Source organism: Musa acuminata, chromosome BXJ2-3 (assembly GCF_036884655.1).
Source record: "Musa acuminata AAA Group cultivar baxijiao chromosome BXJ2-3, Cavendish_Baxijiao_AAA, whole genome shotgun sequence".
Lineage (NCBI taxonomy): Eukaryota > Viridiplantae > Streptophyta > Magnoliopsida > Zingiberales > Musaceae > Musa > Musa acuminata.
This window is the reverse complement of record NC_088340.1, coordinates 30,709,101-30,737,074: the sequence shown is the minus strand read 5'-3', so window position 1 is coordinate 30,737,074 and position 27,974 is coordinate 30,709,101. Positions and strand designations below refer to the sequence as shown.

Genomic DNA, 27,974 nt, shown 5'->3' with positions numbered 1-27,974 from the left:
CATTTCTTTATGGGAAAAAAGCTCATGAACACGGTGAAATATTATTAGGATATCAGTGGCTGGTCATGTACCTGAAGAGACCTTGGAGATCAATGATGTTGGATCTGACACCACAAAGTTCCATGTGTTTGATCCTTGGATAAATCAAGAGACCAAGCTGAAATGGTGCGAGCAGCTCCTGCTGGAAGCAGCCATGACTGCACTGTATTAAATCTTGGATATCCATGTAAATCCTGCTCAAGAATTAAGGAACTATGCGAACTTATTAGAACAAAAACAAATGCTTGTTAAAACAATTTATCATGGGAAAAAAACCAATCACAGGTGTGTCGTTTTCACCCTTGATGTCACTGCTGTTAACCTGCAATGATCTGGTTTGGTGCTTCAACATCAGCTATGTGGAAATTGATTGGCAATGTCAAATTGCACTACTAACAGCGGTGCTTGCTGGGGCCATGATAAAGAAATGGATAGCAAACTACGCTTCTCATTACACCAGGATTCAATGGAATCATGTGCAATTACATTACAGTTAGCTACCTCTTCCTCCATGCTCGAGGTTTTCGTCTCTCTGCAGTCTCATTTTCTTGTGAAGTTACATCAAACAGGTAATTAGCCACCGCATACATGACCGGTAGAGACAATACTCTTCATTCCAGGTAAAATAATCAATATCATTATCTGCTATACACCATCCTTTTGGCAGGATTGAAGGACTACGAGTTCTCTTCAGAATGGAGTCTAAAGAGATTAGTTTCAGGAAGGATCGATTGCATTTTGAGAGAAAATAGCTGCTATCAGAGGCAGGAGAAGAACTCATGTGATTTGTAGTATTTATTGAGAACAACATTGTAGAGAGGATGCACGGGCTCTAACAGGTTAGCATAAGGACCCAACACTGCTCTTGTTGGTGGTGGTACGCTAGCATCTTTTGAGCAGCTATACTGAGACACCGACAAACCACTTAGGCAGTAACATGAATGGTAAAAGTCCCGTTGTTTGCCAGGCTTGTCCTTGAACCCTCCCTCGAGTACCTACAGACACAATGTTTTAGGTGCTTTAACTATTGAAATGATGAACAAAAAGTGCTGGTGATCAACAAGTATACAAGTAACCAAAACTATGCGATAAGTTCAGCTGCTGTAAACATGAAAAGAATAAGACAGTGCATTACGTTACACAACTATCTAAAACAAAGTCAACCTACATGTATAAATGAACTTTACACTTCCCTCCTATTCTAGAAGAAAATATTATAATGCTGTATCCAGGTAAAGCTAACAAAACCATAGTTTATTCATGCAGGATATCCCAGAATATGTTAAAATGAAGACCAAAAATTACATGACAAATATAGATTATTTCAGTCTGTCTTCAAATTTTGCTTAAAATATAAAACCATCAACTGAATCCTCAGTTTTTAGATTAGATAAATTATGTTAAGCTCATCAAATCCTCTTGACGACATTGGAACATCAGGCTAATCCTTTTGGCAACACCAGCGGTGATGATTGATGTATAAAAGACATGTTAAGACTGTATTCTAACTAATGGGAAGTCCCTCAAGTTCTATAAGCACAAACACCTGAAATATTTCTCAAATCTCATAGTTTTTGGCATCAAACTTTTGAATACTCTTGAAACAGAGTTTTCTTCATTATTCAGTACATACCTGTGAACATAGGAGTATATATTGCTGCAAGGCAATACTTTGGAATAATGGACCACATTCAGTTTGTTTTTCTATGAATGAAAAACCAAAATCTGAAAGTCCTCCTGTTTCAAGATCATTTTATAAAAATCAGCACAACAATAATGCCTAGAGTACAGGAATGCAGTTGAAGCAAAGCACCAGCATATATTTAAAAAAAAAAAATACAACTAGAGAATCAGTATCTGTTCCATTGCACAGCACATATATAAATAAGTTCAATACTGAAGAAACAGGTGAGTCTTGTAATAAAATAAGAAAACAGAAAGGACAGGAAGTCATTGTTCAAAACTTTTTAAATCCCAAGTTGTCCACTAGATTGGTCTTTAGTTGCAGACCACTCATCTTTCCTCACTTGTGTGTCTTCTTCTCCTTAAATACTATTACCCCGAACTCCACTTTTGTGCTGCAAGAACAAAAGATATCTTGTCCCTACTTTTGTCGATTCAGATGAACCCACACAGTTTGACTTACCTTATCCAGGAACAATCTTGATAATAGGTTTACTTCATGTTGTCAGTCAACTTTATAATCCACTACTTTGACAGCTCAAAATTTCCTCAGATTGTGAAAACTTTAAATGTTAAAATAATAGGTGGCAAAGCACTAGATAAGTAGATACTATATCTCTTCTCCTTGCACTTTCGATAGCTTAAATGGACTCATAATTTCCATAAAACCATTGATCATCTCAAAAGAAAATAACCACATAATCTTTTACCAAATCAACAACAGAAATGTTTCAACCAACAACAAAACTGAAAAACTTTACCTGATAGTCTACAGCTTCCATGACCTGGACTAGTTATATCCATCAATAACATGACCTCCATATTTCATCAGCAATTTTATGGATCAAATTAGAAGTTACTCTAGTCCGAAAAAGTCGGGATAGTCCTTGATCACTATAATATAGATAGCACTAGCAGATAACCAGCCATTTCTACCTCATGTCATCTGAATCATTAACACAAGTTTTTCTGGTGTATTAAGTACCCACATAGCCCTTTAAAGAGATTCGATTCAAATAAACGAGGCAGCTACAAATAAGAACACCTGCAATTTCAACAGCTTTGCAAAGTCTACCTTCAATTTTAGCATGAGAAGTCCCAGCTCCGCATAAGTTCCCATCTAAACCAGTTTCCCCAGTAGTGAAGTTACATGATTTATTACACGCAACAGATGCCTGCACTCGGCTGATAAAAGATGACTCCAGCTGTTTGTGAAGAATCGGCGATAGCCTTTGTGCCAAAACAAGAGCACCTCCCTAGAGAAATTTGATTTCTGAATTCTAAATTGGATGACTAAGAACCGCAAAGTAAGATAATTACCTGCCAAAATGAGTAGCAACCATCAACCAACTTATTTACTCGCCCTTGAAAACCACACTCCACTCCTTGACGAGATGCTACCCAGTCCTAACCATACATCACATACAGATACCCTTAGGACTCGAAAGTTTCAAAGCAGCATCAATGCCTAAAAGATAAGATTAATGCAATGAAGAACACAAATCAAAGTTCACAGATATCAATTAACAGATATGATACTAGAGTTTGTGACTCAAAGTTTCTGGGAACAATATAGTGGATGACATCTGTTACGACTACAAGAAAATTTCACTAAGCTAAATCGTGTGCAAATAAGGCACAAATATTTAACACTTCTATTCCTGGATAAACTTTATAAGTTGATCACAGAATCAGCATGCATTTGCATTTATCAATAGGGAACCATTTCATAATAATTAGTAAATTACCAACACCAGAAACGGATGCTGGGAGATGGTGCAAGGTCAAGCAATAGATTATATATATATATATATATATTCTCAGAAATTAGAATATGAGAATAGCTACTGAAGCTTATAATGGTGTATAGATTTCTAACAACTTCATATACTAGGATAAGATATATAGCATGAATTGCAGGGAGAGCTTGCTCCATGCCACCATGTGCCACTTATTAGCGATGGCATGGGCAGTAAATATCTTATCAAGCTAAGCATGCATAGGCATAATTTAGGACATGTGCCAAGGCATGCATGTTAAAATAATGGCTGCAAGCACACCCCCTAGTCATTTATCTTTGTATGTTTGTATGCACATGATATAAAATTCACAGTAATCTCTTGAGCTTCACATAAGCCACATCCAGGAAGTACAATCTCATAATGAATTCTGATCATTTATCTTTTTGAACATTTGTTGCAAGTTATTTATTACTTATTACATACTTGACATAGTGGAGATGCATAATTAAAAACTTTGGCAGTATGCAGAATTCACAACACATAGGCTAAATCCCTAAGGTACTAAATTGACAGATAAACCAAAAAAATGGCAGGCATTATTCTAAATTTACAATTAAAAAGATTCTGGACTAAAATGCATGGCAACATAAATTGAGATTAAGCATCAAGAGCAAATGAGAAACTTCTTACAACTAGACTAGGCAAATCCAGCCTATCAGCCTCATTAATCAGAATCATTGCAGCCAGCCCACAGAATGTGTACCTTTAAGAAAAACAATGCGTTGGGGACACATATATAACATACAAAAAGTTCTAAAAGGTTCTGAACACAAAATGGCATAGGCAAAACTAAAACTAATAAACTTATAAAAGATATATACCCGCCATGAGCTTCTGAACCAGGCTCTCCAGCAATACCACCTTCATATGTTTGACAGCTGAAACAAACAGAAATTTGATTGCAACTGCATTTCCATAAATTGAGGGGAAAATAGAAGTATAGAACAGTAAAAAAACCAAAAATTAAAAGGCAAAAAGCTTTGTTATGAATACGGAACTGGTAAGGTACTTGATTATGGTATCGCTGTGACAAATTAATGGTGCATCACAATATTCATGTCCAAAAAAGGTGTTATTACCATGAAGCTTTCAATATTTTACAAGTATACATGTGCAGGTCCTGACTTATGAATCACTTTGAAAACACAGACTGAAGCATGAAAAATCAGTACCTTGATTCGCAATATAGATGAGTTAGCAATGCATATAATGATTGCTATTCTCCTGAGAGGCACTTCAACCCAACAAAACAGAGGCCACAGCATCTATGCCTCATCACTTCTGTTGTTGCTTAAAACTCCATCCACAAGTCAATGATGTAATTGTACTTGTTTATAAGGTGAAGCACCACTATCTTGCATATATTCATTGAGTGATAAACCATAAGCATTTATTATTTAATTGGTTTGCACTTTCAACCTCAAGGCAACACATCCTATTTTTGATGTCTAAAGATTGATAAAGTTTTTAATAGCATCAACTACTTTGATTATAGATGTAAAATTTTCAAACATATGGTGGCGAGTCACTGAGTGTGATTGATGACATGACTAAAGAATAAACACATAGACACAAGTTCGAACAAAGAACCAACATTTGATTTCCTAGAGGCTTTAGGTTCTTGTCATTTGCGGCCTATAAGGTAATATTCAGAGACATGAAAGCCATCAAAAGGTTCAATCAAAACCATAAAGAACCCTAAAGGAAACCCCAATGCATACAATCTAATTCCTTAAAATTTCAAGTAAAAAGGACTAGCCTCAAGATGTAATTTCCGAGATCTTTTACCAGCTCAACGTCCAGAACATTGAGAATACTAGCAACCTGGTTTCACAAAGAGTTGAGAAGTGATTCAGACAAAGGACAGTGGAACGAAAAAAGGTACGCATTGCTGAAGCTAACCGAGATTGCAGTGTAGCAAGCACGAACATCAATTTCACCTCCATCATGCATTCTGACAAATAAAAAATGCTTGTCACTAGAATAGACAAAATTATCAGTAATAGATAATAACGAAGCAAACAGATTATTACATAACCAAAGAAGAGTCAGTTTGTTTGTCCACTGTTTTCCAAAATATTCATGGCAAAATTTCACATCAGAATATCAAACTCCAGAACCTGTTCCTCAAAATTGCAATACCAAAGTGCAAGATGACAATTGATTTCAAGACATCAAAACTACCCAAGAGAACCTAGATTCAAAGGAAATAATTCAAATATATATAGAGAAATTGCTTTAATGTGACTTGTTCATGATCTCCTGCAGATTTCAATTTCTACCAACCAGGACAAATTGATAAAAACAAAATAATTCTGAAGAAACCAGTTTATAAATTGTAGAAGCACCTTGGAATGAAAACTGTGGATCATGATTAACAGTTGAATAACTTCTAATACTATACCCTTTGATTGTCACAGAGACTATGTTGGGACAGTATGTATGGTTCCTACAGATACATTGCACCACAATACTCAACCGATAGAGATTGAGTATCTAAAGCACTTCATCCAAAGTTCTTAAGCACATGACACCAAAGTTCGACTTGATTGGATGTTTTTAATCCAAAAATGATCATTTTTGTTGTTTCTACCATACATTTAATGCTTAGTGCAAAGAGGTACACCTCAATAATTAGGCGAGAAAATTTGGGGCCATAGACTGCAAGATCCAAAGAGCATAAGCCACATAACATGAAAACACAACTTTTTTAGAATATGAGATTGACAATAGAGGCTGCCATCAAGTCAAATCATTTAGAATAATCTTCATGTCTTGTAAAACCCAAAATTTTTTCTGCTATTACAACCAAATATTTAACACTTCAGTGTACAGGTTAAACATATGATATCAATTGTTGAATCTGCTTGTACAGGACTGAAGTGAATATATGTACAAGGGTGTTTCTAGGGTAACTCAAAATCAAAATGCTGATTCAGCAATAGCTTTTTAAGAGAAAAAAAACATTTGAACCATGTTTTAACATATCAATCATACCGGCATGCAATAATATTGTACCGTACCGCCTGTACTGGTCCGTCAGCAAATCGGCACGCGGACCACTCGCTACCGGATGGTATCATGCATTTGGTCCCATGTTGGACGATACGGGGCTGTACCGAGCAGTAACAGTCGAAATTTTGATCATTACCTACCTGTACTGGTTGGTACCAATCGATTTCAACAAGATACTCGATGATATACTTTCGATCGGTACTCAACGAAATACTGGTCAAATTTATGCATGGAAGGGGAAGGGGAAGCCAGTGGATGATTTTGAGCAGATGCGATAGAGCTTACACGATGTATACACAGAACAAAGCTCACTGTATTCACAGCCGTTATATTATGGAGAATCTTACGGCCAATAGCAGTACGGTGATAGTCGGTCATACTTCTCCGAGCAACAGTATGATACGGAGCAACAGACTAGTAGCAAAAGTAGTTCTAACATTCACTAATACATGCCTCAGGAGTCGCCTCGGACATATATGATTCATGACGATCAATATATGACCATTACCACATTGATGCACCGATGGTATACAGTGTATCAATACACTATGTCGTGGGATCAATTTCAGGATTAGGTCCGACAAACATATCATATTGATATACAGATACATAGGATCGAGGACCCCGATCTACCACTCGTGGAGGCTTGTTGTTCATTTTGGTGGTAGAATAAGATATATCTACATATATAGTTAGTTAATTCATTTGAATCTTAGAGTTCAAGTTGTATGCAAAATAATATAATAATTCAAATAATTTTTCTGTAGATAATTCAATATTAACGGAAGGACGATCCGGAATGGACCGAAATTGTGAACCTTGCACAAGACTACTCTTCAAAACTTGAAAAAAATATGTGGCACTATTCTTACCTAATTTACATTAGTTTTGCTTAAACTATAATAAATGTATATTTATTTCTAACTTAAAAACCCTATCTTAACTCTTTTTTTTATTATTCAGGTATTTTCAGAGGGTTTTATGCCTATTTTAGGCGGATCGTACTCAGCAAAGCTCGATACACCGATACGATACAAGATTAAGAACCTTGCTGGTATGTACAACCTATATTTGTTGGGCCAACCAAGCACCAACAACGAGAACCATAAGCCTGGAGCTACTTAGTACATCATATTAGTTCTTTTTTCACTGGTACCAGGCAATGCAAATCAGAATAGCACTTAATATCTAGGTACACCAATCCAACCAATTGCCAAAAGGGTAAATTGTACAATAAGAGAATGAAAAGATCACTTGACACAAGCTTCAATGTTCTCTTTCATATACACGTCATGCAAATTACTTCCTTGCATCCAAGTATGACTGAGAAATTATAAATGAACCAAACCTGAATGCACCGGAAGAATCTTTCATCCGCAGCAAAAACTTAAGCAGATTTGCTCTGATCAGACAAAAGATTCTGAATTCTGTTAGATTCTACTTAAATGTCATATGTGAACAAAAAGCAACAGAAGCGGTAGAGTTAGATCCGTGACCTATTTATAGATGACAATGCCATGTCACTTCCCAAAGTAACAAGTGTGTTAACAGCAGCATAAGTTGTTGCAAGATGAGGCATCTAAGGAAGTAAGCATTTAGTTAATGCTCAGATAATCTAAAATAATGGTGATTCTGAAAATAGAAATAGATTTGTCCATGAAGTTGTCACAGATATAATCAAGACATCAATGATGAGCCTCACAATAATTGCAGATTAATCATCTGTTTCAGATTCATCACAGACAACAATGAAATAATTGATGATTAACTAAAAGTTCATCTTGGGATCCAACTTTACCTGAATCTCCCTCATAATTAGGAAATTGTTCTCTGGAAAATTTCTGCCCTTAAAGATTCTAAAAGTACTTTGTTGATAGATTTTGTGAAGAGTCAGTCAATGCCTTGTGGATAAATGTAAAAGCCAAAAGGTTTCCACTGCTATGTTCCTCAATTTGAGGAACACGATCTGTAACATTCTCACCCAACCTCAACACATGAAGTTGAAAAGAAAGATGATAAAGCTCAAAGTGATGCTTCAACATGATCCCAGCCAGCCACTCTGATGGCTCCATGAGTTTGACGAGCAGGAAGTTGATGCAGAGCAGCTCTCCCACATTTGGACAGCTCACAGAAGGGCCTTTCAGTTACATTGTATTTTCCTATTATTATTAGATGTATTTTTTTCCCATTTCTCATCACTATTTTAGATCATGTATAGAAACATACTTTGAGTTAAATACCTATTTGAAGTCCTAATTTTGGTTTATAAACAAGGCTGACAGGGTCCACAAGCCATTAAATGACATGTCCAGAAAATTTACACCATTCTTCAGATAGAAATATGTGGGATTCCTAAATTTCAAAAAACTCTCTTTTGATATGTTATTTTTGTTTACTATACAAATGCTCTCTTTTCTTTTTCATCCTTTGGGAAGTCCATTATCCTCAAACTGATTAATATTACTGACAACAGGGCATCTCCTATTGTTTTTTTATCCCTACATTCCTAAAGTGTTCTACTGCTCCTGATTATAGCTGCTTGTTTAATTTTCTCATTGCACTTGAGCAACAACCCTAAAAATCATGGAATATGAGTTCTATACACATAATATGAAGTTATGAACACCAATTAGTCTGCTGCTATCAAGATGAGACCTCACTGCAAGTCGCAAACCTTCTCTTACAAGGGCTGAAGTTCTTAGGCAACAAAAAGTCTCCATATGGGACAACATGGAAGCAGCAAACTTCAACTTTAGTAGCAGTCTAAATCTATGGCCTCAAGTAACATCCCTAATGTCTTCAGTAAGTCTCTTGTATCTTCAATCTATTCACTTGAAGACCAAGTTATACTGATCGCAAGTCTAAAAGTAGACATTGATCCTATCCTTTAGACTCCAAAAGGCCATAAAAGAAAACATTTTCTAAATTCTGAATACATGTATAAATAAAGTCCTAGCAAGACTAGACCAAAAAAATGAGAACAATGCCCCTGGTCTAAAGAGAAATAGACCTCGATAAATCAATCCAATCATCAGTGACTCAATTGCACAAAAGCATACTCTATGCTCAATCCAAAATATATAATTATGTTCCACCCATTTCTTAAATTTATGCTTCCTTCTGCTTAATAGGCTAGTCCATTCAATTGCAATAAATAAGATGAATTTCAGTTATACAAGGTATGAAAGTCAAGTTCAGCTATCTTTCCCAGTGTTACAGACTTACAGTAAAGCATGCATTGTTCCTTTGTAATAAGAATGCACTGAATCTTGCTCAAGCCATACATGTCAGGATTTTAATTGAGGTCAATATTATACAAGGATGGCACTGATGACATTTTCTATGCCCTGAACTTGTTCCTCATTCACAATTTCTTGAATCACAACTTTCTCAATCATAATGCTAATTAGATATTTGCCATGGTTGAAGGAACTCACATAATATTCAATAATTTTCTACATATTATGTGCATACAATGCAACTTATCAATTATAATAGATATTTTTACTGCAGTACAACTCATAAATTATACTAGAGTTCATTTCATCATGCATAAGCTAAAAATACACTGGCTGTTTAGAATTTTAACTGTGATTGTACATCCGATAGACAAAGAAGCAATTGAAATAAGCAAGAACAAACCTGCCCTGGTCCACCACCATATCCACCATATTTGTCCTGTAAACCATTCAGAGTAACAATTTTAAAAAGGCATTTGCAACCTGGCCAAACAAGCAATACAATTTGATCTTTGAAGATAGAGTCATTATAACAATTAGAACACTCAATCTTTCACCAACAATTAAATTGTATTTATTCATAGATACCGATGAATAAAGTGCCATTAACTTCATATTAGAGCTAATAATTGAAGAATTCTTTACTAGCATAATAACAGGTTAGGATACTGCAGTGATTTAAAAAGGCGCTCGGGCGAGGCGAGGCGAGGCCCGAGCGCCTCGCTAATCTCCCAGACGGCGCGCTTCAAACAGGCGCCGCCTGGGCGCTCGCCCGAGCCCAGGCGCTGGGCACTTCAAGCGAGCGCTTGGGTTAACCAAGGCGACCGAACCAGGATTTTAGGTCTGGTTCGGTCCTGGTTCGGTCTATGATGGTTAGTTGGTTCAATCGAACCAACTGAAATTGATATAAGTGACAACCGAACCCTAACCCTCGTCGCTGCCAATCCCGATCCCGATCCCGCTGCTCACCGCTGTCATTGCTCGCAAACGCTGCCGCTGTCGTTGCTCGCAAACGCTGCCGCTGTCGCCGCTCGCGCCTCCCACTGCTCGTCGCTCCTGCTCCTGCTGTCGCCGCTCGCACCTCCCGCTGCTCGCTACTCCCGCTCCTGCTCCTGCTGCCGTTGCTCGTCGCTGTTGCTGCTCGTAAACGCTACCGCTGTCGCCGCTCCCGCTCCCGCTCCCGCTCTCGCTGTCGCTGCTCGCCGCTGCTGCTGTCGCTGCCGCCGCTGTCGCTGCCGCCGCTGTCGCTGCCGCCGCTCGCCACTACCGCCGCTCGCCACTACCGCTTCATCTTTTCTCAGTCAGCAGGCTCAGCACCCTTTTACACTTCCTTTAACAGTATACGTATACTGTATACTGTTAATATTATTAAGTTTATTTGAAATGATTAATTTTCAATACTGTTAATAGATTAATAATATATTATTTTGATTTTAATACTGTTAATTTTTATTTATTTGAAATTATTGCTAGGTTTCAACATAAATGACAAGTGTACAGAGCAACTCAATAGAGTCTCCAATGACATCAAAAAAAGATCCTGCATGAAAGTATAATTATTTGAAGGATCCGAAAGATCCTAATGCAGTAACTTGCATATTCTGCGATAAGACTACTAGAGGTGGTATTTTTCGTGCAAAACAACATCTAGTAGGAAATTTCAAGAATGCAGCAGCTTGCAAAAAGTGTCCACCTGAGGTAAAAGAAGAGTTGCTGAGTTATATGAATAAAAAGAAGACACAAAAGAATGAATCTTACGGGAATTTACCAGAAGACAATGTTGAACATCTCAGGGATAAAGAAGAAGATTATTCTATGAGTATTAACCCAAGTGGAAAAAAAATATACAACAAAAAAGGAAAAGAAGTTATGAGTACTAAGAAGGGTAAAAAAGGACCGATGGATCTATATATGTTTCAAGGATCCTATAAACAACAAGGGCAAACAGGAGGCTCAAAATTTAGACAAACAAATATAAGTGATGCTTGTGATAAAGAAATAAGAGGAAGAACAATTCAGCATATTGCTCGCTTCTTCTATCAGGCTGGTCTTCCCCTTAGTACAACTCGTTTAGACAGTTTTAAGGATATAATTGAAGCTATTGGAAGATATTGGTGCAGGATTAAAACCTCCAAGTTATTATGAGATGCGAGTTCCATTACTGCAAAAAGAGTTGAATTATACAAATGACTTACTAAAGGGTCATAAAAAATCATGGGCAACACATGGTTGCTCTATTATGTCAGATGTTTGGACTGACAGGAGGCGTAGGAGTATAATTAATTTTATGGTTAATTGTTCCTTAGGGACTATGTTTGTGAAGTCAATAGATACTTCATCTTTTATAAAATTTGGAGACAAGATATATGATTTACTTGACAACTTCGTGGAAGAAATTGGAGAACAAAATGTCGTTCAAATCATAACCGACAATGGAAGCAACTATATTTTAGCTGGTAATATTCATCTTTTGAATTTGTTAATTATTTTATCTTCAATTAAGTGTATTAAACTCTTAAGTCTTATCATTTTTGTTATCCTTTGTCTCAGGTAAATTGCTTGAATAAAAAAACAACACTTGTATTGGACTCCATGTGCAGCACATTGTATTGATTTAATGTTGGAGGATATTGGAAAGATCTTAGAAATCAAGAAAACCTTAGAAAGGGCAATTTTTGTTGTTGGATTTCTTTATAATCACATTGGGGTTTTGAATATGATGAGAGAATTTATAGGGAATAAAGAATTAGTGAGACATGGTGTCACCCGATTTGCTACTTCATTCTTGACATTACAGAGCGTGCATCGTCAAAAACATACTCTGAGAAACATGTTTACCTCTGAGAAATGGGTGACAAGCAAATGGGCAAAAGAAGCAAAAGGCAAGAGGGCTGTTGATATCATCTTAATGCCATCCTTTTGGAATCATATAGTTTATATATTAAAGGTAATGGGCCCTCTTGTTCGAGTCCTTCGGTTGGTGGATAATGAAAATAAACCTGCAATGAGATATATTTATAAGGCTATGGATAAAGCAAAGGAGACGATTAAAAGATCTTTTAATGAAAATAAAGAAAAATATGAGAAAATTTTTACAATCATTGACGAAAGATGGAATTGTCAACTTCATCGTCCCTTACATGCAGTAGGATATTATTTGAACCCTGAATTCTTTTATAAGATTAAATCTGTTGGATTTGATGCAGAAGTTTTGGGTGGGTTATATTAGTGTGTTGCAAGATTAGTTCCCAGCCTTGAGGTTCAAGATAAGATTATTTATGAATTATCTTTATATAAAAATGCCGAAGGTTTTTTTGGAATTTCAATTGTCGTTCGATCGAGGACAACTACGTCTTCAGGTATTAATAATTTGATATAATTAATTTCATATATATTATGTTACTATGTTATTGCTAATAATAACATAAATTTTGCAGCTGAATGGTGGAGTCTATTTGGAAATTCCACCCCGAACTTACAGCAATTTGCTATCAAAGTACTTAGTTTGACATGTAGTGCTTCGGGTTGTGAGGAAACTGGAGTGTCTTTGAACATGTAAGGATCACTAAATATTTTTGTTTTAATTAATTAATTTATTTAGATAGATGTATTAATATATTTTTAAATTATATGACATGACAGATTCACTCGAAGAAAAGAAATCGGTTGGAACATTAACGATTGCACGATCTTATTTACATAAAGTATAATCAAGCTTTGAAGGCTCGTCATGATTTGCAAAATAGATTTGATTCAATCTCATTGCAAGATATTGATGATTCAAATGAGTGGTTAATAGGAGAAATGGGTGCTAACTTGCAAGATGCTGAAGACGAGCTTGTATTTGAAGATGATAGATTGACATGGGAAGATATGGCAAGAGCTTCAGGTGCTGGAGAATTACAAACATATACACGACAGATGTCAAAGAGAAAAATGAGTGCAAAAGCATCAAGCTCGGCTCCTGCTATTGTTGAAGACATAGAGAATGAAACATATCTTGATGAAGAGGAAGGAGTCGAAGGACAAGAGGAAGAAGACGAATTCAATGAAGATGATTTGTGTGAAAATGACGATAATATTGATTATAATGAATGACTTTGATATAAAATTTTATTGTTTTGAATTTTGAAACTTTTTGTTAATGTGACATTGTGATTTTGTATCTTAGATTTTCTTAATTTAATAGCATATTTTTATTTAAAAATTTAAATAATTATATTTATTAATTATATTATATATTTTTATATTTTAGCATCTCGCTTCGCTCGGGCGAGCGCCTAATGCCTCGGGCGTTTTTGGACCTTGGCGCCTTTTGGCGCCTAGCGCTTTTTAAATCACTGGGATACTGCAGAAGAACAAAAGGGAGAAACAATTACCCATACGAGGGAAGTGTATTCTACTGAAAAGCCACAGAACAAGCACTACTAGAAGGCAATGAATGATTAAATATTTGATTCCAGCTTAAAAGTGTAGTTTGCCTTTGCTTCAGTACCCTGAATTTATGATAATGCTAAAAACCACATAAGCAAAGGCAAACTTTTTGGTTGTTTTCCCTTTCTGTTATTGGAGCTGCTTAAGTGTAGTTTGCCTTTGCTTCAGTACCCTGAATTTATGATAATGCTGAACCCATACTCTAAGCAGGATTAAATTGAACTTTTTGGTTTAGAAGTATTTTCCCTTTCTGTCACGAACGGTCGTTGCGCACCTGCAACAACTCCGTTCAACGAACCGTTCGTCGCTCTCATCTACATGTACAGCTGCTTGGCAACATGTTTTGTCTCAGTTTTAAGTCCTTTTGCTTGTAAAAATGTAAGTTCGAACAAGTTGCAGCACTACAAAGCGACCGCTCATCGAACCGAGCAAAACAGCCCCAAAACAACTCTGTTTTCGCATGCCACGGGCTGTTTTCTGCAGCCCGCTACCGCACGCGAAACGTCAGCCATCTTAGCACCCTAGAACCACCCGGGTGGCACCATGGGGGATGGGGCTTCGGTATAGTGTCGGGCATTGAACAACCTTTCGCAAGTTCGCACGTTACCTTAACAGGAACTTGTTGTCGCGCCCGGCACTCGGTGAGCAACTGTTTGTGAACTTGCAGCTGTTCGTTCAACCCTCTAAAGTCCTTATTTTCCCCCTCTCCCTCTTTTCTCTTGTGCACGCAAGGTGCTCGCTGAATTGTTTGTAAATCTTCCCCTTTTAGCGAGACGTCGGGACTTGTCCGTCGCTCGTTCTTCGAACTAATCAACTTTCTCTTTTACAGGTCCTTCGGGACCTGCAAGAGGTTGCAAGTGGGCTGATCTTTGCAGACGCAAATCGCAAGGGCCAAGCGCGACTTAGGCAACGCAAGCTAAGTTCGCGTCTTTGCCGCAAGGGTGCCTCGCGACTTAGGCAACGCAAGCTAAGTTCGCGTCTTGGCTGCAAGGGTGCCTCACGCCTTAGGCAATTCCAGCTAAGGCCGCGACATTGTGGTATCAGAGCGGGCAAGCACTTTGATCGAGCAGCGAAGAAACTTCGTAACTTCACCATCGCAAAGCATCATGGGAATCAAGCAAGACGGGGCAAGCCGGACCCTTGCCCCAAGCAGCCGCAGGTGGGCTGCAAGTGCACACTCACTCTCATGCTATTGGAGCTGCTTAAGAGCGTGGCGACGAACATGATGAGCGAGAAGTTAACTACTCTCCGCGAGCGAAGGAGGCGCAATCTGGAGCGCCAACCGGGAAAAAGAGTCACAAGGAAAGACTCACAACGACGGAAACCCGCTTGGATGTTCTTGAAGCGAGCTTGGAGGAACTCTACTATGGCCAACGGAGGCTTGTTGGGGTAGAGAGCTCGCAAGAAGAAGCAGAGTCCAGGATCGACAAGGTTGAGGCCCTAGTCGATCGATTGTCAGATGACACCAAAGACTCCGTACAACACCTGTAGGAAGTTGTGGTGGAACTCACTTCAAGGGTCACCATGCTCACAAGAGCACTAAATGCGGGAGGAAGCAACACCCGCGTTGCACCACGACAAAACTTGAGGGCACCCGAGTCTCATGGTTATGGAGGGGCTAGAGATGCCAAAGAGCTCGAGAATTTTCTGTTCGACATGAAACAATACCGGAGAACACAGAGTTTATCGCAAGAAGGAAGTTGAGACAACACCGCCAGAGTACTTCCATTCGAGACTACGTGAAATAATTTTCTGCGCTAATGCTGGACATACAGGATATGTCCGAGAAGGATATGCTGTTCAGCTTCCTCGATAGTTTGAAGCCATGGGCTCAACAAGAACTTAATCGAAGGAATGTCACCGATGTGGTCGGGGCAATTGCTGCCGCAGAAAGGCTCACCGACTTTGTTTCCTCTGAAGACCCGGGAAGAAGGAAACGATCTTCAAGCAATCGCCCTCCAAAATATTCTTGAGGGAAGGAGCTCGGGGGCGAACAAAGGAAGAAGAGTTCCCACAAAGGGCTAAGCCCGAAGGGCAAGACCTCGAAACCTGGTGGATGCTTCTTGTGCGGAGGGCCGCACATGGTGAGGGGCCCACAAAAACAAGCACTCAATGCTTTAACAACTTCCATCCACCCCCCCAGATCGGACAAGGGCAAGACTGTCGCTCTTAGTTCGAGTAGTTCTGAATCCAGTAGCGACGACGAGTCGTAAGGACCCCGGATGGGAGCAATGCGTTAGTTGAACGCCATGCGGGGTCAAGTGGGGGAGAACACGAAGACAAGGCTACAAAAAACAGGAAGTGGTGAGCTAATGTACGTAGACATCAAGCTCAATGGCCAAACGACCCGTGCAATAGTGGACACGTGTGCTACCCACAACTTTATTGTCGATCGAGAAGCAAAGCGACTTGGGCTAATCTTGGAGAAGAGCCCAAGTCGAATGAAGGCGGTGAACTCGGAGGCTAGGCGAATCTTTGGGTTAGCGAAGGGAGTTCCCATCAAGATCGGAACATGGAGAGGGAACACCAACATGATGGCGGTGCCACTGGACGACTTCCAAGTGATTCTTGGAATGGAGTTCATGCACACGACGAAGTTGGTGCCAATGCTGTTCCTAAACTCCCTGTGTATGATGGGAGGTGACGACTCCTGTGTGGTTCCCATCTCTCGGAGAGGAACCAAGGAACCCCAATATATATCGGCATTGCAACTGAAGAAAGGGGTGCGAAAAGGTGAATTAACATTCGTGGCTACTATGAAGCTAGAGCCACTTGACGAGAAGGTCATTCATGAACCTGCTGTGGTGGCAAACGTCCTGAAAGAGTTCACTGATGTTATGCCACCCGAGTTGCCGAAGACTCTTCCACCACACAGAGGCATGAATCACAACATCGAGCTGGAGCCAGGAGTGACGCCTCCAACAAGACCACCCTACTGCATGCCCCCGCTAGAGTTGGCAGAACTCAGAAAGCAGTTAGGAGAACTACTAAGCGGTGGTCTCATCTGTAGCTCTAAAGCACCATTCAGAGCTCTAGTTTTCTTCCAGAAGAAACAAGATGGGAGCCTCTGACTATGCGTCGATAACCGAGCCCTCAACAAAGTGACGGTGAAGAACAAGTATCCCATCCCGCTCATCGCGGACTTGTTCGACCAGTTGGGCAAAGCCAAGTATTTCTCAAAACTCGACCTTCGGTCGGGGTATTGGCAGGTGCGCATTGCTGAAGGCGACGAAGAGAAGACTACCTATGTGACCAGGTATGGAACGTTTGAGTTCTTGGTGATGCCTTTCGGCTTAACCAACGCTTCGGCCACGTTCTGCATTCTCATGAACCAGCTATTCAAGGAGTATTTGGATAAGTTCGTGGTCGTCTACTTGGACGATATCGTCGTCTACAATCAAACGCTTGAGGAGCATGTCAAGCACATTCGGACAATTTTCAAGGTTCTTAGGGAGAACACTTTGTTCGTGAAAAGGGAGAAATGCTACTTTGCCCAAACGAAGATCTTATTCTTGGGGCATCGAATTGGTGATGGCTCTATTCGGATGGACAAATCAAAAGTGCAAGCGGTTGCGGAATGACGAACTCCAAAGAAAGTGCCAGAGTTGAGATCTTTCCTTGGTTTCGTCAACTACTATCGACGCTTCATAATAGGGTATTCGAAGCGTGCAACTCCACTGACGGAGTTGCTGAAGAAGGAGCAACCTTGGAAGTGGTCTGACAAATGTGAAATAGCATTCCAAGATCTGAAGGCTACTGTTCTGGAAGAACCGGTGCTCAAATTGCCGGACTATGGGGAGCCCTTCGAAGTCCATACAAATACTTCAGACTTCGCTATTGGGGGAGTGCTCATATAGGAGGGTCATCCGGTGGCCTACGAGAGCCGCAAACTCAACGAGACCGAGCGGCAGTATTCAGTGCATGAGAAGGAAATGACAGCGGTGATCCACTATCTACGAGTTTGGCGACACTATCTTCTCGGATCGCAATTTGTGCTGAGGACAGACAACATCGCTTTGAGCTATTTCTAAACTCAAAAGAAACTCTCCCCAAAGCAAGCACGATGGTAGGACTTCCTGACTGAGTTTGATATGGCAATGGAGTACAAGGCCGAAAAAGCAAATGTCGTGGCCGATGCATTGAGCCGAAAAGTGGAAGTGAATGCCATATAGTTAGAGGGCAGAGGCCAAGCAAATCAGTCGCACTCCACTTTCCTTTCCAGGATCAGGGATGGACTATACAATGATCCTCAGGCCGTAACCCTGATGCAACTCCTCAAAGAAGGCAAGGGACGACGATTTTGGGTCCAGAAGGGACTCATTTACAGAAAAGAGAATAAGGTTTATGTTCCTCGAGTGGACAATTTGAGTTGTGAACTCTTAAGAGAGTGTCACGATTCCCTTTGGGCTAGACATTCGGGTATTTACAGAACCTTGGTTCTCGTGGAGAGGGCCTTCTACTGGTCGAAAATGGGGACTGATGTGGAGGAATATGTTCGAACGTGCCTCACTTGCCAACAAGACAAGGTGAAGCAGCAGAAGTCGGTGGGACTTTTGGAGCCGTTGCCAGCACCAGAAAGGCCGTGGGAGAGCATTTCCTTGGACTTCATATCAAGTTTGCCGGCAGTAGGGGACTCGGATCGATACTCGTGGTGGTCGATCGATTTCCAAAGTATGCAACTTTCATTGCTACACCCCTACACTGTTCAGCAGAGGAGGCGACCAAGCTGATGATGAAGAATGTGGTGAAGTATTGGGGAGTCCCGCACAATATCATCAGTGATCGAGACGCTCGATTCCTGGGACGATTCTTGACCGAGCTATTCAAATTGTTAAGGTCTAAGTTATACTTCTCCACAAGCCTACACCCCTAGACGAATGGCCAAACTGAAAGGATAAACTCGCTCCTTAAGCAATATCTTCAACACTACCTGAGTGCCAACCAACGAGATCGGGTGAAGCTGTTGGACATAGCCCAATTTTCCTACAACTTGCAGCGGAGCTCTACGTCCAACAAGAGCCCCTTCGAGACCATCACAAGACAACAACCATCAACTCCTCACACCTTGGCTATTGGGTATATTGGGAGTAGTCCGTCAGCATATCACTTTGCGAAAGAATGATACCGAAATGCAGATATTGCGCGGCTTACTTAGAGAAGGCGACCAAAAAAATGAAGAAGTGGGCAGACTTGGGAAGGCGACCGCAGGAGTTCAAAGTCGGCGATTTGGTGTTGGTAAAGCTCCAACCAGCATCACTCCAATTCTTCAAGAACAAAATACACAAAGGATTGGTGCGCAAGTATGAAGGGCCCTTCCCAATTATCAGCAGGGTGGGCAACGTCTCCTATAAGTTGCAGCGCCGGCGTGGCTCAAAATTCACAATGTTTTCCACGCCAGCAACTTGAAACCCTACCACTCAGATCCGCAAGATGCTTCCCGAAATGTTCCAACTCGACCACCCCCCACCAGAGCCTCCTATGAAAAGCGAGTTGAAACCATTTTAGCGGATCACAAGATAAAGCTACCAAATTGACACGGACTTAGCTGGTTTTGCCTAAGTCGTGCGGCACCCTCGCGCGTCCGTCCGCAAAGGTCAGCCTCCCCGAAGCCTCCTATTGTCCCTTAGGACCAACAAAAGAGAGAACGGGTTATAGAGAACGCCTCAATCGGGATCCACAAGCAAACATCTCCGAAAAACACTTCATAGACAATGCAAATTACAAACAGACTTTACAAGCTCTGAATAGTGGCACAACAAAGGGTAAAATGGTCCATTACAGACCGAAAAGCTCTCGCACGTGTCCACATGACACAACCTTTATTTACAAGCCTAAAGAGGCCACCAACCTAACTAAAATGGGACTATTAAGCCTTCGGCCGCCCCTTTACATTCTGTACAGGATATGAACATGCCAACAGACACGGACAGATATAAGCATTACATCAAACACCTTGTTTAGAAGTTTGTCCGTGATATTCTCCCCCACTTATCCCTTCGACGTCCTCGTCGAAGCCTTTGTGAACACTGCAACTCTTCGCCTTTGCTGAGTCTTCAATTTTCTGCTCCAGCTGCAATGCGCCTCTTGGCTCCCAACTGCTCTCCGCTGCTGTTTTTGAGTAGTCGAACCTTTGATCCGCCATGCTGCTTCAACTCGCCAATGACTCTGACTCTGGTGTGGGGTTGGCTGAGTTGTGTTGATCTTCGTTGATTCTTGCGGATCCACCCAATGAAGGAAAAGACCATTCTTACTGCGCCAGTTTCTCAAAATTTCCACATGCTGCTTGAACTGGGTGGATGCTTGTTGGAGCTTTAACGAGCATCGCCTCGCAAACTTCTGAAGTTTTGGGTCCTTCCTCCACAAAATCTGCTCATTGACTCTTCTTTCAGTTAGTTGTCACATCCAAGTAGGTTCGCATCACTTCCGCTTTCGATTGGCATTTCGTTGGGAAATGAAGCGGACAATATACTCTCAGTAGCACTGATCACCGTTGGTGAGGCTTTGACAACTATTGTCTTCCATTATCTTCGAAGGGTCTTTGAACTTGTGCAGAGCTCCTCTGCTGGATAGATAAGAGAACTGGGGTACTCGGTTTCGCCCATTCTCTTAAGAGTTGAGAAGGCAAAGGTTACTTGACTTCGCTCACCTCCTCGAGGTTGTACTTCATGCATCGAGCTGGTTACTGGCCTTCGCCTGCTCTTTGCTCACACTTCTGAAGCACTTGAAGTGTTTGCACTCCTTGCGTTGAGTTAGCTACTGTGATTCACCTTCTCAATGCTATCGAACTTCTGGAATGCGGGAAGTTTTCACCCCAACTTGGAGTAATTCTCTGATAGATGAGGTCGCCTCTGGGATTATACCGTCTTCTCCATCAACCCTACCGCCTACTCCACTGAGTAGCAAAGGTACAGCACCGCGTACTGCTTGCTTCGTTCCTTGGTCGTGCACTCTTGCATGACCCGAAGTCCTTCACTTACGGCTATCTTGATGAGAAACTTGTTGACACCGGTCTTACGAAGTTCTTCGGCCTCTGCCCTTCAGCATTGTCTTGGTACTTGAAGATTGCCTCTGCATTCTCCACCTCCTCGGCCCCTTTCACGACCAAGCGCTCTCCCTCCATGAGAGCAAGGGATCAATGACTTTCACGGAAGTCCCGCCTCTGCGGTACCATGGCGCTGCCATGCCCATGGCACTACTATCCGTCGCCTCGCATCTACATCCCTTTTCTTCACAATCAGTAGATATGCCTCCGTGACACTCCTCCGAGTCCACCTCCATTCTAACTGATTGCTTGATTTTGGGTAGCTAAGTCCCTCTGGACTCGTCGTCGCTTCCTCGCCCCTTTCGACCTCCTGCTTCAACACCTCTGTGTTCTCCAAGCAGTCTGTTTGGTCGATGGAAAGACAGACTGCAACTCCCATGCATGGCCTCTGCCATCACATTGTAGGGTTTGCACCGATTCTGTTCTCCTTAGCTTCCTTGGTAGCAACATTCGCTTACTCGGCCTTGTCCTCTGACTTGCCGGGCTCCCTTAAGCGAATATGAGCTCTAGAGCAGTCCAACTCTCCAGCTGCTTCGATCATACCTCTGCATGATCAAGTTCCTCCCATGGAACTCACTGGTACTTGCATTCGAACTTTTCCCTTGGTGGAACCCAGCCCCCATATGCTGATGACCAAGGTTTTCATCCGATGCAAAATTCGGTGCACGCCCGGAAGACCCGCCTCTACGGTACCATGGCCTTCACTTCTTGAATCCATAGCCCTTCTTGCCGTCGTGTTGTTCACCAAAGCGGAGCTCCCAGTAGCTCCCGATCATACCTCCATATGATCTCATCCCTCACGGGACTCTGTTGTGTGTATCGCATTGCCACGAACTGTTCCACCACGATCCGCTGCACCATGTCGCCTCCTGGTGACATCTCCATTGCATTCTGATCCTTGTGGAATAAACTCGAATTGTGAACCTTCCATGTGTGGCCTCTGCCAATACATCGCAGGGTCTCCTCCACCTTCGATTTTATTCGCTCCTTTGGCAATCGACCTTCATCCACCCACTCTTGGGTCACACCTAGATGAAGCACCGCTCTAGGACAGTCCGTCGCCTAGTAGCTCCCGAAGTCCACTGACTTCACTATAGTTTGTGCACCATTGTCTGGATCCTGGGCCTTTGCCCCTACCAGCACAATCTCCGCTACGCACCGCTTCCTTCATGGCAACTAGAATGGCAACACTGTGGCATATTCTTCAAGAGTACCCGCCTCTGCATCCTCTTGCCCCGTGCTAAGGCCTTCTGAACCCAACTTCGCCTCCGCAAATTGAGTCGCCTTAGTTCCTCCATCAAATGCTCCTCCGAGATAAGGTGCATGTGCCTAGAAGCTCCCTTCGTCTTTGCTGAGAAGGCACCATGCAAGATGAGTCCGCTCCGTCAGAATGAAAGAACCATGGAACAACATGATCCTACTCTTACCTCTGCAAGAGTTCATGTCCTTGACCTCTGTCTAAGGAAAGCACTGTGCCTCTGCTCCATGTTCCAACTTCTCTGCTGGCTCCCTTCATGCGGCTTGGGTACTTCGCCAAGTTACACCCAAGTTGCTCCGCTCCTCGTTTTTGCATTGAGTCGATGGTGGCCCTCGCGCCCACCATTCCACGGGTCAGCCCTCCCTTGAGTCCGATCTCCACATCGACTCCAAGTGTGCCTTCATTTAAGTTGCTTTAGGTCGCTCCCCCACTTGATCTCGCAATGCATCCACCAATGCATTCTCTCGAGCGAGATCATGCGACAACTCCTCGCTGCTTGCTCGGTCCATTGAGCTTCGTGGAGTTATTGTTTGTGAGGTACTCCTCAACATGTGAAGTCCGTCTCACATGATTCTCCCTCTGGAGAGCCGAGACTTATCCCTCTTGGATAACTGTCCCATTGGAGCAACATCTCTCTTCGTTTCGGAGATCACCATCCTCTTGGACTACTCTGATCTGCTGAACAAACTGTGCATTGTTCTGCCTCTTGCAAACGCACTTGCTAGATTGCGCCTCCACGTCAATACAGCCACCGCTGCACCCCACAAGGCCTAGCAACATGCTGAACTCATTGCACACTTCAGCCTCCTCCGGACGTATCCTTCGCATGCCGAAGAGAAAGTTTCAATGCTCCATGGCGCCGAGTCTCGACCGCCTTGGGATGGCCACGAACATTCCACCGTCCGCATACAAGCCCATGCATGAGTACCGAATTCTTCGAGTTAGCAATTCCCCTCACCTCTGTGAGCTTTGCACAACTCTTTCGGTCGCTGAGCAACTCATTCCACTTTGCATGGTCTCGTCCTTTGCCAAGCGCCTCGCTTGCCTTGAGCACCATCAAGTAAAGTTGTCAACGTTGAGCCGTAGCTCAAACTCAGCCATCCCAACCTTTGTGCGCTCCGCATTCTTCCAAGCTTGCCTGTTCTCGTGGTGCCTCTTGCGCGAAGGGTTGGCCATTTCTCTGAATGCCAATGTTAGATGCCCGCTCCTCTGAGCGACTCTTTTCCCTACATCTCCATGCCCGTTTTCCCTCAAACGGTCGCGCGTTGCTGACTGCCCTCAACGCAGCCCCACTAGGTCCCCCACGTTTGCATGTCAAGTGTTTCTATGAGTGCTTGTCCCGCTCTGATATCATATGACACGGACTTAGCTGGTTTTGCCTAAGTCGTGCGGCACTCTCGCGCGTCCGTCCGCAAAGGTCAGCTTCCCCGAAGCCTCCCATTGTCCCTTAGGACCAACAAAAGAGAGAACGGGTTAGAGAGAACGCCTCAATCGGGATCCACAAGCAAACATCTCCGAAAAATACTTCATAGACAATGCAAATTACAAACAGACTTTACAAGCTCTGAATAGTGGCACAACAAAGGGTAAAATGGTCCATTACAGACCGAAAAGCTCTCGCACGTGTCCACATGACACAACCTTTATTTACAAGCCTAAAGAGGCCACCAACCCAACTAAAATGGGACTATTAAGCCTTCGGCCGCCCCTTTACATTCTGTACAGGGTATGAACATGCCAACAGACACGGACAGATATAAGCATTACATCAAACACCTTGTTTAGAAGTTTGTCCGTGACAAAATGGTGCTGAGCAGACCAAGTACTTGGTGAAGTGGTGAAAGCTTCCCCGAACCGAAGCCAATTAGGAGCTTGAAAACGCCCTACGACATGAAGAAGCAATCATCAACAACTACTAACAAGCGTCGACGAGGGCATCAACAGTTTAAGTGGGGGAGAATGCCACAAACGGTCGTCGCGCACCCGCAACAACTTCGTTCAACGAACCGTTCGTGGCTTTTGCATGCTTTTACCGAGATATGGCAGCATGTTTTGCCTTAGTTTTATGTGTTTTTGCTTGTAAAAATGCATGTTCGAATAGGTTGCAGCACTGCAGCTCGACCGCTCGTCGCGCTGGGCCGAACTGCCCAAAATAGCTTCGTTTTCGCGTGCAACGGCTTGTTTTCTACAAGCCGCAGCTACATGCGAAACGTTAGCCATCTCAGCACCCTAGAACACCCCGGGTGGCATAGGACTGGATGGGGCTTTGGTGTATTGTCGGGCGTTGAAAAATCTTCACAAGTTCGCACGTTAACTTGACGGGAACTTACCTTCGCGCCCGACACCCGGTGAGCAGTTGTTTGTGGACTTGCAACTGTTCGTTCTACCTTCTAAAGTCCTTGTTTTCTCCTTCCTCTTTTTTTTCTCTTGCACTCAAGGTGCTTGCTGAATTGCTTGTAAAGCTTCCCTCTCCACGAGACGTCGGGACTTGTCCGTCGCTCGTTTTCAATCTAATCAACTTTCTGTTTTACAGGTCCTTCGGGACCTGTACGAGGTTGCAACTAGGCTAAACCTTTGCGGACGCATATGTTGCAAGGACGCCTCGTGACTTACGTAATCCCAGCTAAGTCCGAGGAGTTGGCGCAAGGGTGCTTCACGACTTAGGCAACTTCAGCTAAGTTCGTGATTTTGCCGCAAAAATGCCTTACGACTTAGGCAATTCCAGCTAAATCTATGACAATACGTTCAAAGAATGTCAGCAATTCATCTCCTTTGACCTTGTTAACATAAACAAACTTCACTTAAACCACTTTTGGATAACCCTATGAGGATTTCTTAGTGTAACAACAAGATATCAAATTACAAACATAAACAAAACGTATTCAAATTGTTTTAAGAAAACCTTAGTATTGCTTTGAACTTCAATCCTCACAACACAGTCAAGATCATAATCGTTGAGATTTTGTACTAGATACTCTCATGTTATCCCACAATAACAGATTGGAATATAACTAGTTTTTGTAATTTGTATAGGATTTATCCAACTTCATTGAAAAGTGCAATTGTAGCAACAAACTCTTTATATAACATTAACAAATAAAATTTCAAAAGGTAACAGATTTTATCTCATTATGACTGATTTCTAGGAGGACTATAATGGAAGCTCATAACTTGACTCATTAAGTCAATAAAAAATTATCTATATGTAGAAGTAATAAATAACATGCATGAACTTTTGCTAAAAAGGTTTCCAGAATGATGATCAATGACACTGATACATAAGTAACTCAGAAGATAAAGTCATTTTATGCCAAAAAGAAACCTCAAGTAGAATCTTAGACCTCACAGTGGGACAAAAATTCCACCACACTGTCCTCAAGTTCTGAGTGGAGAGGTTCTCCCAGTAAAGCAATTGAGTGAATAATCCAGTAGCATAGCCAAGGTCGACTGCAATTATCAATTATAAAATGATTTAAATGGAAACAAAAAAAATAAAGAAATCAAATGCTATTCAAATGGAAATGGTTATGTAGAAAAAAAAAAACATTCATAAATATGTTACCAACACAGAAAAATCCATCTTACTTGGCATCTAGCACATGATAGCTCGGTCCAAGAAGTCCGAGTCCTCTTGTTAAAAACTCGATGTGTGTGTCACGCCAAAGCTCCAGCCTGCACTTCTACTGATTTACTTGAAAGGTTCTTTCCAAATTTTTGCTAGACCAAAGGACTGAATTAGGACATTCAAATTAAAAAGAGAAATTTTGATGCATGCAAAAAACTTATAAGCATTAAATAAGCATTGACTACCATGTTCTCTTCTTAAGTTAGATGTCCTCAATTTGTTCAAATAAAATAAAGATAAGGACAAAAGGTGGGAAGTCCTTTTCTACATTGAAGTGCGCTGAGTTTCATAAGCATATTTACATCAAATACATGCCACATACACACCCCACTGGTAAGTAAACAGCAGCAGATGTGTGAATTTCGGGTTATAATGTAGTTCTCTGGAAGCATGGGACTTCAGATATAGGCAGATCATGTTAATGCACGTAAGCTGATTTTCTTTTTATTATAGGTAGGCTTGATGTCAAGCAGTGAGCACAAAAGACTTAATCTTATAGCAAATAGTACCTGTGGTGTGTTCACTAAGATGAATTCTTCAAGCCTTAATTCAAACATAGGACAAGTATATTGATTATTTTCCATTTCCTTACAAATATCAATAGTTGCCAACAAGATGATTTTGGTTATTTATGTCAGTATTATAGAATAAATAACCTGTATATTTAATGCAAAGCCAGCACTTTGGTTACAATCTTCTCCACTTAATGTCTTAATGTGCTAGTCATAGCTTGGAATTAGACTGCTCGCGAGGACTATTCAAGTAACCCTTTCCAATTCGAGCCTCTCATTGTGCTCAACACTAGGTTAACTCTGGTAGGAGCTTCCCTACAACCTTGTAAGACTTATTGGTCTAGTTTCTTCTTAAAACGCTGGGAATGAACCATCTATTCTCCCGTTAAGGAATCTTAAACATTAGAAACCACCACAAGAACCTATTTCAAGTAATAATGGCTAACATAAGATGTTGTTCGTTCAACCAGAATTATCTTACTGGTTTGTTTCCGACCATGAATCTTTTGCAACCTTCGAGCGACAATAGCCTTGGACCAAGATTATCTTGTATTATTTGATCTGACGTTCACATTTTCATGCAAAGATAAAGAAACGGGCAAAGAAATGTGGCTAAATTCTTTGTCGTTGTGGTCGAACGTACTAGGGTTAAGAGTCTGAGCAACGGATGACCTATGAACTTTCTCGAGCAATCACACCTGTATGGGAAAAAGGATTCCAGGTCGCGGAAGATAAATAAGGGTTTCCTAGCAATGATCGAAGTGGGGAGGACTTACATGAAGGACTGGGTGTGGGGGGCGATGCCACGGAGAATCCGGTAGATCTCGAATACTTCCTCCTCCACCTTAAGCTGCTCCAGCTGCGTCACGGTGAGCCTTCTCGGCCCGTCCGAAGGGGAGGGAGGCGGGGAAGAGGTTGACGATGAGGGGGGAGAAGACTCCATGGCAACGGAACTATCGCTTCTTGGAAGAGAACCACCGGCTACTTCGCTCATCGCCAGTGGGTAGCACAATTCTGCCGACCTTTTGTTTTGGATGCTGCGTCACTGTCGCTTTAAATGTCTCGCTTATTAGATCCGACGGATACTATTAACGCTCAGATAATTGTTTATAATATTATATAAAACCTCAATATAATTACCTATTGGATCCGATAGCCCACCCAGGCGGCGATTATCGGATTCGGATTCGGATTCGGATTCGGATTCGGAATTTTGCCTGTAAGGCTGCAATAGTTGTTTCCAACGTAAAACCCGACCCGACACGGCCCACTCTTTGCCACCGTTGATTCCCCCTCCGTATTCGACTCAATGGACGATTCTGATG

General features: G+C 41.7%; 1 protein-coding gene across 7 annotated transcripts; it reads right to left on the bottom strand.

Annotated features, from left to right (window-relative positions):
• Positions 1 to 612: 612 nt before the first annotated feature.
• LOC135583709 (protein farnesyltransferase subunit beta-like) lies at positions 613 to 27,676 on the bottom strand. Of its 7 annotated transcripts, none has more exons than XM_065099664.1 (14): positions 27,426 to 27,676; positions 26,098 to 26,184; positions 25,854 to 25,959; positions 10,182 to 10,217; positions 8,036 to 8,118; positions 7,888 to 7,941; positions 5,427 to 5,478; positions 5,284 to 5,348; positions 4,346 to 4,402; positions 4,155 to 4,227; positions 3,043 to 3,129; positions 2,798 to 2,978; positions 1,673 to 1,776; positions 613 to 1,034 (listed from the first exon to the last, which is right to left on the bottom strand). In XM_065099664.1, the coding sequence occupies exons 1-14, from the start codon at positions 27,641 to 27,643 to the stop codon at positions 798 to 800; spliced, it is 1,440 nt and encodes a 479-aa protein (XP_064955736.1). In that variant the 5' UTR covers positions 27,644 to 27,676; the 3' UTR covers positions 613 to 797. The 7 variants fall into 7 exon arrangements, with proteins under 7 accessions (XP_064955736.1, XP_064955737.1, XP_064955741.1 ...); XM_065099665.1 differs by having other exon boundaries at positions 2,798 to 2,897; XM_065099669.1 differs by having other exon boundaries at positions 25,835 to 25,959; positions 26,098 to 26,242; positions 27,426 to 27,563.
• Positions 27,677 to 27,974: the final 298 nt, after the last annotated feature.

Excerpts from the sequence above, each read along its gene's own strand:
- LOC135583709 (XM_065099664.1), bottom strand. The coding sequence starts at position 27,643 with ATGAGCGAAGTAGCCGGTGGTTCTCTTCCAAGAAGCGATAGTTCCGTT. Across the intron at positions 25,960-26,097 it reads TATCATGTGCTAGATGCCAA|TCGACCTTGGCTATGCTACT; the intron begins GTAAGATGGATT and ends TGATAATTGCAG. Across the intron at positions 3,130-4,154 it reads TGGATTTGCCTAGTCTAGTT|GACTGGGTAGCATCTCGTCA; the intron begins GTAAGAAGTTTC and ends ATGTATGGTTAG.